This window comes from Panthera leo, chromosome E2 (assembly GCF_018350215.1).
Source record: "Panthera leo isolate Ple1 chromosome E2, P.leo_Ple1_pat1.1, whole genome shotgun sequence".
Taxonomy (NCBI): domain Eukaryota; kingdom Metazoa; phylum Chordata; class Mammalia; order Carnivora; family Felidae; genus Panthera; species Panthera leo.
The window spans coordinates 7,971,911-7,983,401 of record NC_056693.1 but is presented as its reverse complement, the minus strand read 5'-3'; the positions used below and the strand labels follow the sequence as shown (position 1 = coordinate 7,983,401).

Sequence of the window (11,491 nt, the reverse complement as noted above, 5' to 3'; positions counted from 1 at the left end):
CTTGCCAGCTGCATGACTTTCGGCAATTAACACCCTCTTTCTAAGCTTCGGTTTACCTCATCTGGAAGATGAAGATCTTAATTCCAAGCAGTAGTTGTAAGGATTAAATGAGATCATGCAGGTAAAGCGCTTAGCACAGCTCCTGGCATACATCGGACACTCAATAAATGATCATTATTATTCCTGACGGTATCGCCCACACCTCCCTGGTGGGTGAGAGCCTGGGAGAGTGCCTGGTACGCGGTGGGGATTCGACAACAGTGAATTCTCTCTCCTGTCTCTCCTGCCCGCCGGCTCCCGGGGGACCCAGGCATTCCGGCCTCCAGCCGCCAACCCCCCCTACGCCAACTCTCACAAAGGCCCCCATTCATGCAGCGCGTACAAAGCGGCGCATTCACCCGTATCCCTCGGGCCTCCCGCCCCCAGCCGCCCCCCACAGATCGCCATTGGTCGCCTTCCCTGCCCGTCAGGCCTGGGGTCCTGCCCACGACCGCGCCGCCTGGCTCCGCACTCCGGCGCCCTGCTTTTCCCACGGCTGGCACACTCCGACAACTTCTGATTGGCCCGGTCAGCCAGCCGCTCCTCTTGATTGGCGGGAGCGTCCCCTACGGGCGGGGCCGTAGCTTGTCGCAGCGGGCGCCGATTGGCCCCAGCTGCGCTCGTGTGGGCGGGGCTTTCCTGGCGGGCCCGCCCCTCTTTCTCCCCAGGCCGAAGCCTCGGACGGCCCTGGAAGCCGGTGAGTGCCCGGGGCCCGCTGCCCGCCGGAGGCGGCAGAGCAGGGCTGGGCCCGGGGAGGCTGGAGCCTAGGGGCTTCGGATACGGGCCCCGAAGGCGGTGCGGGCGGCGGGGGAGAGGCGGTGACGCGGCCACTCACCTTGGGCGCGCAGCGGGACGGTGGCGGGGGGGGGGGGGGGGCGGGGGGCGGGGCGGGGAGTCCACACTCCCCCCGCCCCCAACTCGAGTTCCTACTATGTGTAAGGCCGGGTCTGGGTCCTCGCTGGAGGCTCCAGGCCTATTCCGCAGGAGGGGAAACTGAGGCTCGCTTAGGGACCTTGGACGCTCTAATACCTGAGTCATCGCCTTCACTCCTCCGCCCCCAGATGACAGTGTCTCTGTTTTCACGTGTAAAATCTGCGGACCAGAGGCAGGGGTCATGACTGGCAGAGGCAGAGGGGTAGGGAAAGACATATTTGAGCACTTATGATGTACTTGGACGCTTTTCTTTTTTACAACTAAAAAATTATAGTAACTCGAGATGGGTTATATTGTACCCATTTTACAGGGAGGGAAAACTGAAGCTGGACAGAGGCGGTGATTGCACGGAGAAGGGTTAAGAATAACACTTTGGAGGCCAACTGTGTGCTGGGCCCCTTAACCTTTTTAATCTCATGGTAGTCCCCTAAGGAAGGCTGTGGTCCCTATGGCGTAGATGGGGAAGCAGGTTCAAGAGATTTCACCAACGAGGAGGAAGACATTGATCTCTGAGAGTACCCACCACCCGTTCTCTCCAAATCCCTCTTGAGAAAGAAAGAAAACGGGTGAGCCTGAGTCCCAACTCTCCCTCTGTGTGACTGTGACCTTCCTCGCGTTACTTCCCTTCTCCGTGCCTCGATTTCCCCATTGGACAAATGAGGATCCTGAGCGTCCCTATTGTATTTTTTTAAAATTTTTAAAATGTTATTTATTTATTTTGAGAGAGACAGTGCAAGTGGGGGAGGGGCAGAGAGAAAGGGAGGCACAGAATCCGAAGCAGGTTCCAGGCTCCAAGCCGTCAGCATAGAGCCCAACGCGGGGCTTGAACTCACAAACCGTGAGATCGTGCATGACCGGAGCCAAAGTCAGACGCTTAACCGACTGAGCCACCCAGGCGCCCCGCTATCGTATTGGTTTTTGAGATCATTCTATGAATTAAAACTCGGAGAGATGTTCTGAGAGCAGAAAAACACCGGCGCAGAGTAGATGCGCTTACCACTATTGAGTCCTCCTTTCGCCCACGAGAAGAAAGGAGCTCCGGAGGCCGGAGTAACACCGTGGTCTTCTTCGATACACCTAATCCTCTCTGTGGATTGTGTTGTCCGGGGTTGGGGAAACTGAGGCTCAGAAAGATTAAATGTTGTCGTGAGGCACTGCTTGATTAAACACTGGGCTGGGGGCATTTTCTCCCACATCATCTTATTTCATTGGCCACAATTCACAGAGAGGAAAGCGGAGGTCCAGGTAGCTTGAGCGGGATTCGAACCGCGGAGGCTTCTCCGCCCCACCGGCCCTTGACTTTTGCCCGCCAGGAGGAGGAGGGGCTCATGGTGCCGCCGCGGCGGCCGCCGCCGCCCACCTGGCAACAATCTCATCTCCGCCTCCTCTTCCCTCCCACCTCCCCCCGCCCATCATCCCCCCCCCCCCCCCCCCCCCCCGGTGAAAGGCCCTGCAGCTCCAGGACCCGCCCCCTTCCCAGCCGGGCAGGTGCTGGGTGACATCAGAGCCGGGCTCCCTCCCGGTGACGCGACGTGGCCCCGCCCCGCGCTGGACCGCGGAGGTAGTTGCACCTGAGAGCTCAAGCGGCCTGGGGATTCCCGTGCCCCTCCCCATCTTCCCGCTTCCCGCACCGGCCCCGCACCGGCCGGCGGCCCCAGGTAGCGCAGAGGACCCGGGGGTTGAAGGGGCGGCCACAAGGGCGCTTGGGTCTCGGAGAAATGGGGGTTGGGCGCTCGGATTCCTGGATCAGAGGAGGGGAGTTGGGGGCCAGGAATCCCGGGTCTGAGTGGGGACAGCACTGGGAACTGGACTCCTAGATCTTGAGGGAGAAAGGCACTGGCGCCAGGAACACTGAGTCTGGGGACCTGGACTCCTAGTCTTGAGGAAGGAGGGGCCTGGGGGCTCGGGTTCCTGGGTCTGAGGGGGGAGCTGCTGGGGCCCAGACTCCTGGGTCCGTGGGAGGAGGGGGCTGGGAGTCCGGACTCCTGGGTCTGGGGGAGGAAGGGGCTGGGGGCCCGGACCCCTGGGTCTGAGGGAGGAGGGCTGGGGGCCCGGATTTCCGGGTCTGGCAGTGAGGGTACTCCAAAACTATCACTAGGCTGAGGTCAGAGGGCTGGATGCCAAGGGCCCAGCCCCTGCCCCAGGGGCGGATACCTGGCTCCTTTTCCTTTTCCAGCCCAGCAGTCTTTGCCCCTCCCAGGGCAGGTGAAAGCACCTGCCTTGGTGACAGTAATGAGCCCTGGCAAAGGTGTTCCTGCCGGCTCACGAGGGCGGGGCTGCCGGAGGGGCTCGGCCATTCCGAGCCAAGGCCTGCCGGCATTCCTCACGGGGGCTGTTGTCGGGGCTCAGAATTTGGATGTCCCATCATCCTCACCTCTAGCCTGGCTGCAGTGAGGTGAGAGGCCCCCGGGCTCATGGGTCCCAGGGAGGAGGGACTGGGGGCCCAGACTCCTGGCTGTAGGGAGGGGAGGCCTAGGACTGGAGGATTACAAAAACTCCCAAACCTTTCCTGGTCAAAGGTCGCAGATGGGAGGGAGCAGTGGGTGGGTGGGGTAGGGTGAGGGTAGGGGCAAAGTCCCAGGGATGGGACTTGGCTCTGGGTGGATCAGGGCCTCACCGGAGGCCCGGGATTAGCCTTGGCAATTGGGGGGTCTGTGGCGTGGAGTGTGGTAGAACCCTGCTGCTTGACTGTGGGGACCCTTGGTTTGAGGCCTGAGAGCATCAGGCCCGAGGAGTGTGTGTGTGTGTGTGGGGGGGGGGGGGGGGTCCGGGTGATGGGGCGCCCAGGTGGCTCAGTTGGTGGAGCGTCCGACTCCTGATTTGGGCTCAGGTCATGATCCCAGGGTCGTGGGATTGAGTCCCGTGTTGAGCTCCGTGCTGAGCATGGCTTTAAGATTCTCTCTCTCCCTCTGCCCCTCTTCCCCACTCTTGCAATCTTTCTCTCTCTCAAAAAAAAAAACCAAAAAAAAACCCAAAAAACAAAAAAAAAAAACCAAACAAACCAGACTTGGCCGTTTGGAGGGACTTCTCCAGGGGAATGTTGGAGGTGGGGGGCCTGATGGGCAGAGGCAGAAACACTGAGATGGGGAGACAAATGCTCGCGAATTCCGGTGACTGGAGTGGCGGGGCAGTGATGCGGGCGTTTGAGGTGGTGGAAGAGAAGAGGCAGACGTCTTCAGGGACAGGGAGGGTGTTTTTCCCGACTGGTGCTTAGACCGCCCTGGAATTGCTGTGGTCTATTCACCGCTGATCTGTGTGCCCTTTGAGGGCAGGGAGGCGTCTAGCACGTTCTGGCTCACCCAGTGTCTCCACCACGGCTCGGCTCATCGGCTCAGCGCTCACACTGGCTGCAGAAGCTCCTCAAGGCAGGGCCCCATGGGAAACATCTCTGGGTCCCCAGACAGCCTCAGGGAATGTTGAGTGAATGGAGAAGTGAATGAATGGGGCCTCTCTCCCCATCCTAAAGAAAAGGAAGCCGGGTTGCCAGGAAGCAGGGCACGGATTACTAAAGCATGAGATTTGAGTCTGTTCTGCAATTGTGGGGTAGACCACAGGTGGTTGGGGAACCTGCGTGACAGAAATCAGATTGACACTTTCCTAGGGCTTACACCTAAGAGGTTGATGTCCTCATCATGACCCGGTCTGGCCCTCTTGGTCCTCCTTGTTACCTCCCCTACTGCCTTCTCCCCCCCGTTTACTCGGCTCCAGCCACACTGGCTTCTTACAATGCCATAGACACATAGGCACACTCCTGCCTCAGGGCCTTTGCACTGGCTCTTCTCCCAGCCTGGAATGCTTTACCTCTTGACATTCCCATGGCTCATCCCTTCATCTCCCTCAGGTCTTTATTCAAATACCACATCAGAGAAGCCTTCCCTGGGCAATTAAAACTGCAGCACCCCTCAATCCTCACGTCTCCTGTTTCCTGCTTTATTTTTCTCCTTGACACTTATCACATTTAACATACTATATAATTTACTTATTTATCTTTTTATCTGCCTCCTGGGATTAGAGCAGCCCTATCCAATAGAAATACAATACAGGCCAAATATGTAATTAGGTATTTTCTAGTTGCCACATTAAAAATGAAAAAAAAAAAAAAACAACACACCAACTGGGGGTCACCTGGGTGGCTCAGTCGATTGAGTGTCTGACTCTTGATTTCAGCTCAGGTCATCATCCCAGGGTTGTGGGATCGAGCCCCGCATCAGGCTCTGCGCTGGGCATGAAGCCTGCTTAAGATTCTCTCTCCCTTTCTCTCCCCTGCGCACTCTCTCTTTTTCTCTAAAAGCAAAAAAGCCTTTTGAGTTTTTGAGGAAACCCTCAAAAGGAACAAGTGACATTAATGATATATTTATTTAACCGAGTGTATTCAAAATAATTATCATTGCAGTATAGCAGTCATCAAATATAAAAAATACTAACGATTATTTTGTGGTACCACGTCTTGGAAATCCGCCCTGCGTCTTATACTTAGGACGCTATCTCAGTTTGGATTCTCCATTTTAAGTGCCCAGGAGGCGAGCCCAGTGGCTCCCACACTGGACACACAGCACAGGGCCGGAAGGTAGAGGCGTTATTAATGTAGGCAGAATCCTTTGCTAAGGCTTTGAATGGTGCCTGGCTCAGCCAGGCTCGTTAGATAATTATTAAATGAATGAATGGAATTAGTAAAGGAGATCTGTGGGCCCATTTTGCAGATGTGTAAAAAGAGGTCGCGAAGAAAGGCAGTGGGGACGGCCTGGGGGCGGGAGCGGCTCCGGGCTGGGGATGGAGCCCCACCTGACTCCACTCTCTTCTCTCCCCTGCAGACCATGGCCGCGGTGACCTTGTCCGTGCCTGGGCGGAAGGCGGCCCCCAGGCCCAGCCCCGTGCCGGAGGCCGCCCAGCCGTACCTGTTCACGCCCCGTGGGCCGGGCGTGGGTGGCGGGCCCGGGGGCGCGGGCACCTCGCCGCAGGTGGAGTGGACGGCGCGGCGCCTGGTGTGGGTGCCTTCGGAGCTGCACGGGTTCGAGGCGGCGGCGCTGCGGGACGAGGGCGAGGAGGAGGCCGAGGTGGAGCTGGCGGAGAGCGGGCGGCGGCTGCGGCTGCCGCGGGACCAGATCCAGCGCATGAACCCGCCCAAGTTCAGCAAGGCGGAGGACATGGCCGAGCTCACGTGTCTCAACGAGGCCTCGGTGCTGCACAACCTCCGGGAGCGATACTACTCGGGCCTCATCTACGTGAGTGGCCTCCTGCGGGGAGGGCGGTGCTGGGGGGGGGGAGGGGCGGAGGAGCTGGGTGTCAGCACCCGACTGGACTCGACTGACGCTGGGCGATTTCTAAGGGGCATCCCGCGCGGTTGCCAAATTACAATTTACTGGGCCGGCGGAACTGCCTCCGACCCCATTGGGGGTGGCCCGGAATATTATACAGTACATGCCCCGCACTTTACTGTTTTCCTCAAGTGTAAAAAAAAAAATTCCGAGTTCGCAAATATAACACATCCAGAGGATTTTGAGAAAGGGATGCGGGTCTGTAATAATAATGGATAACAACCCCCGAGTATGGAAACTGGCAGGTCAGGCTCTGCGCTGACCGCCTTCCATGTGTTAATTCACTCCCTCTCACTTCGCACAGAGGAGAGGCTATTATTAAGCCCCTTTTATCTGAAAGGAAACTGAGGCCCCGAGAGATTTAATAACAGTAAAAGCTGACATTTGTTAAGCATGTACTAGGCACTCTTACCTATATTGTCTCCATACGCTTTCACAATTATAAAGCATGTCGTCCCCGTTTTACAGATTAAAAAACAAACAAACACTGAGGCACAGAAAGGTCAAGTCCCTTGACCAAGGTCACCCAGTTAGACATGGCAGACCTGGGTAGTCTGGCTCCAGGCTCCATCCCTTTGCTCTGGTGCCTCTTAAGATAAAGATAATATTAGGGCGTCTGGGTGGCTCAGTCGGTTAAGCATCCGACTGGATTTCAGCTCAGGTCATGATCTCACAGTTCGTGAGTTCACGTCCCACATGGGGCTCTGTGCGAACAGCGCAGAGCCTACTTGGGATTCTCTCTCTCTCTGCCCCTCCCCTGCTTGCGCTGTCTCTCTCTCTCTCAGGAATAAATAAATAAACTTGAGAAAAAAAGATACAGGTGGGGTTGATGATAGTGAGGTTGACTATGGAGCATTTCCTACCTCCCATGATTTCGTCTTCACAGCGGATAGGAGGAGTAGGGGAGTGGTTCTTAAGCCTGTCTTTGCCTTAGAATCATGTGGGGAATTTTTTGAAAATATAGCACCTGAGCCCCATCCCCCGTGTAAATCAGCCTTTCTGGGGCTGTGACAAGGCCGTTGGTCTCTTTAATAAGCTTCCAGGGTGGTTCTAATGGGCAGTCAGAGCGTTATTAGAGCAAACAGGATTAAAGAGATTGACAAAGAATGTCGACAATAATAACGAAAAATAATAATAATGGTGGCTAGCAAATATTTACTGAGCACTTACCATGTGCCAAGTGCTGTTCTAAGTGCTGACTGGGTTATCAGCGCACCCCTGGGTGGGGGACTGTTGTTATCACCTGATGTTCAGGAATGTCAAGTGACTTGGGTCCTGGGTCACCTAGATAGGAAGGAGTCAGGTCGGGATTTGAACCCAGGCGGCTGGCCCCAGAGTGGTATTCCAAACATCTGCTTACAGGACTGTGGTCTCACCGCCTTGGTGTGCCCCCCTCCACCAAGAAAAATCATTAAATTCCTAGCTAACACCTCGAAAGGAACAGTGCTGGTTTTATATTAAAAACAACAACAAAACTTAAAAAAAAAATTTTTTTTACATTTATTTATTTATTTAAAAAAAAATTTTTTTTTCAACGTTTTTTATTTATTTTTGGGACAGAGAGAGACAGAGCATGAACGGGGGAGGGGCAGAGAGAGAGGGAGACACAGAATCGGAAACAGGCTCCAGGCTCCGAGCCATCAGCCCAGAGCCTGACGCGGGGCTCGAACTCACGGACCGCGAGATCGTGACCTGGCTGAAGTCGGACGCTTAACCGACTGCGCCACCCAGGTGCCCCATTTACATTTATTTATTTTTAAGGACAGAGACAAAGCGCCAGCAGGGGAGGGGCAGAGAGAGAGGGAGACCCAGAATCTGATGCAGGTTCTAGGCTCTGAGCTGTCAGCACAGAGCCCGATGTGGGGCTCAAACCCACGAACCGTGAGATCATGACCTGATCTGAAGTTGGACACTCAACCGACTGAGCCATCCAGGTGCCCCCAAAAACAAAACTTTAAGGAGAGTGATGAAAGGACATTGACATCAGGAGTGACATATATCAAAATATTATAAACATTAATATTTATATATAAATATTATACTATAATATTATAAATATATTTAGTAGAGATAGTATATATTGTAAATAAATAAAGAGGCCCCACTATCCACCCTGTTAAAGGTCACAAAGCACAAGATCAGAGGTGTTTGTTTTTTTAAAAATTTTTTTTAATGTTTATTTATTTTTGAGACAGAGGGAGGCAGAGCATGAACGGGGGAGGGTCAGAGAGAGAGGGAGACACAGAATCCAAAGCAGGATCCAGGCTCTGAGCTGGCAGCACAGAGCCCAACGTGGGGCTCGAACCCACGGACCGTGAGATCATGACCTGAGCTGAAGTTGGATGCTTAACAGACTGAGCCACCCAGGCGCCCCAAGATCAGAGTATTTTTATGAAGTCAGACTCCCATTTAGGAAGGAGGGAACCGAGGCTGTGAGAGCCAGTGGCTGGCTCAGGCCCCTCCACTTGTAGTGACGGGCACGGGCTTTGAATTGAGGGCTGTCTGACCCTGGATGGCGTTGGCACCTTCTCCAGGCCGCACTGGCCCCTGCTGAGTCCTCCCTTGCTCTCGCAAGCCCTGGGAAAGAGACCTCTGCTCTGGATCTCACAAATGGAAGTGACATGGAAGATTCCAGAAGACTAGACAGGAAGCTAATTGGGCCTTAATAATAATCATTAGCACTTAGTGAATGCCTGCTTTCCCTGTTCTAAACTTTCTGATGTGATCTTGCTGACCCGCCCCCCCGGCCCCCTTGCCCAGGGCTGCAAGGTAGGAATTAGCAACTATTCCCACATCTTGGAGAGGAGAGGCTGTTGGCCCGGCAGTAGTTAGCAGCTAACGTATTGCGCCCGCACAGGGCGCCCGGGCCCTTGCTGTGCCCCACTCGTGCAACGTGAGCCTGCAGATGGTTCCCAGCAGCCGTATGTGGATAGTGCTGTTCCTGTCCTCGTGTGATGAGAAAGTGAGACCCAGAAAGCTCCAGGCGCTTGCTCAGGGCGCCAGCCAGAAGATGCTAGAGGTGTCATCGGGCTGCACCCCGTCCTGCCTTCGGGCCCCCGCTTTGTAAATATGTGCTTAGCGGCTGACCGGTGATGGGGAAGGCGGTGTCGCCCGGTGGAGAGTGAGGTGTCCGGGGCGCCAGAAACCCGGTTTCGGCCACTAATAACGTTATTTGGCTTTGAGTCGCTGAGGGTCTCAGTCCCTTTGCTGGGATGCTTCGGGCGTGGGGAGCACACGCTGTGCTCCCTGCTCCTTGAGGCACCGAAGATGCCCTGTGGCGGTTCCCTCCGAATCTTTCTAGGTGGTGGGGGCGCCCCGGTGGCTCAGTCGGTTAAGCGTCTGACTCTTGGTTTCGGCTCAGGTCATGATCTCACGGTTCGTGAGTTCGAGCCCCGCATCAGAGCCTGCTTGCGATTCTCCCCGTGTCTGTCTCTTTCTCCCTGCCCCTCCCCCACTGGCGTGCACGCACGCTCGCGCTCTCTCTCTCTCAAAATAAATAAATAGCCATTAGACAATAAAAAGAATCGTTCTAGGCGGTGAGGGTTAAAAGCCCCATTTCCCAGGCCTGGGGACTGAGGCTCAGAGAGGGCAAATCCCTCTGATGTGCCAGCCACACGCAGCTGGAAACCCGTGATGACTCGGCTTCCCAAGTGTGAGCGAGCTCCGAGCTCCCAGGCGGGATGGGTAACATGAGAGTCTCGGACCTGCGTTGGGAGTGCCTTTTATGGGCCCCGCCTTGGGCCAGCTGGTTTTTATTCATTATCTCCCTTAATCCCCACAGCCTCTGTAATGAGGTGGGGAGGAGACCGAGACTGGGGAGAGAGACGGGGTGGGGGGGGGAGGGAGAGTTGCTGGGCTGGTCCGCTTCAGAGCCCCGAGGGCTGGGGCCGCGGGGCTCCAGACCCTTCTGCCGGGCGTCCCCAGCTCTGCATGCCCCAGCCTCTGCCCTTTGCTCCCTGGCCTTGGCAGCCAGCTTGGGTTGCCACGGGGTGGAGGGGTGTCGCCCGGGCAACGAGGTGTGGCTGGCAGGAGGGGGCTGCGGTGAGCCGATGGGTGGCGTGGGGAGGGGGTTCCTCTGCCAGCCGGGAGTGGGGGCCGGGGCGCCAGGAGCCATGAGATACCCTCCCAGGGAATGTGGTCCGGCCGCCCCGCCCTCTGCTGCGAACAGGGGAGCTCAAGGCAGGGAGGGCAGACACCCAGCAAACCGGTTGTTCTGCTCCCGGCCCAGCCACCCACCCTCCCACCATTAAAAGGTTGGCACGGGTGGGGGGGGGGGGGGAGCTGGGCCAGCCTGTGGTGGCCACACCCTGAGAAGCTGTCTGAGCTTAAAGCAGTCCTTGTACCAGGCAGCTAAGTAGCTGGCTAGCTGGCTGAATAGCCCAGCGGCTTAATAGTTAACTAGCCGGGTCCCCGAGCAGCTAACTGTCTGGCTAATTTTGTGGGCAACTCCAGCTAGCTTCGCCGGCTAGCTCTCTGGGTCGGTCTAGCTAGGTGGCCAGGCAGCTCTCTAGCCATCCTGTCGCCTCTCTGTGCCCTCAGTGCCTCCCGTCTACCAGATGCTCTGTGTGAGCTGGAAAAGCTCTTAACCCGTTAACGGGGCCCTGAACCCCAGGCCCCCACGGATGTGATGACGAATTCCGGGGGTCCATAAACTTGGACGCAAGAAAAATGGCAGCTTTATTTCCACGCACCTTGAACCTGACGCTTAGCATTTCCAAACCCCAATGGGAGTGTGCCTCAAAGGCTGTCGCGTACGAGGCCCTGTGAGTCTGTTTTCAGTAGAGACCGCAGACTTGTCCCTGTCCTGTTTCAGCTGCAGAGACTGTGATGGCTTCTGAGCGTGTATTATGCGCATGTGCGCAAAGACATCCAAATTATTCCTTTTGCCTCTTTCGGTGCAAACAGCGCTCACCTTGTTTTCTTTATTTGATAATGTTTTGGAGAGAATTCTCCATCTGTACACCGAGAGCATCCTAGGAATCCATTGAAAGAACACGCATGCTGGGTCAGCTGGACGCACCTGCAGCTCTTGATCTCGGGATCATGGTTGTGAGCCCCAAGTCGGGGGTAGAGATGACTTAAATAAGTTAAAAAAAAAAAAAAAAAAAAAAAAAGAACATGAAGGCAGGTCGTTTTCAGTCTCCCGCCATTATATAGGGTGGTGCACATGAGCTGGCACATGGTCACTTTCTGTGTGTGTGTGT

At 55.8% G+C, this 11,491-nt stretch overlaps 1 protein-coding gene across 1 annotated transcript in view; it reads left to right on the top strand.

Annotated features, from left to right (window-relative positions):
- Nucleotides 1-701: 701 nt before the first annotated feature.
- MYH14 (myosin heavy chain 14) overlaps nt 702-11,491 on the top strand; it is a 90,944-nt gene continuing 80,154 nt past the window's right edge. Inside the window, 2 exon segments of the mRNA XM_042919350.1 lie at nt 702-736; nt 5,784-6,194. Coding sequence (XP_042775284.1) covers nt 5,787-6,194 — 408 coding nt within the window. The 5' untranslated portion in view covers nt 702-736; nt 5,784-5,786.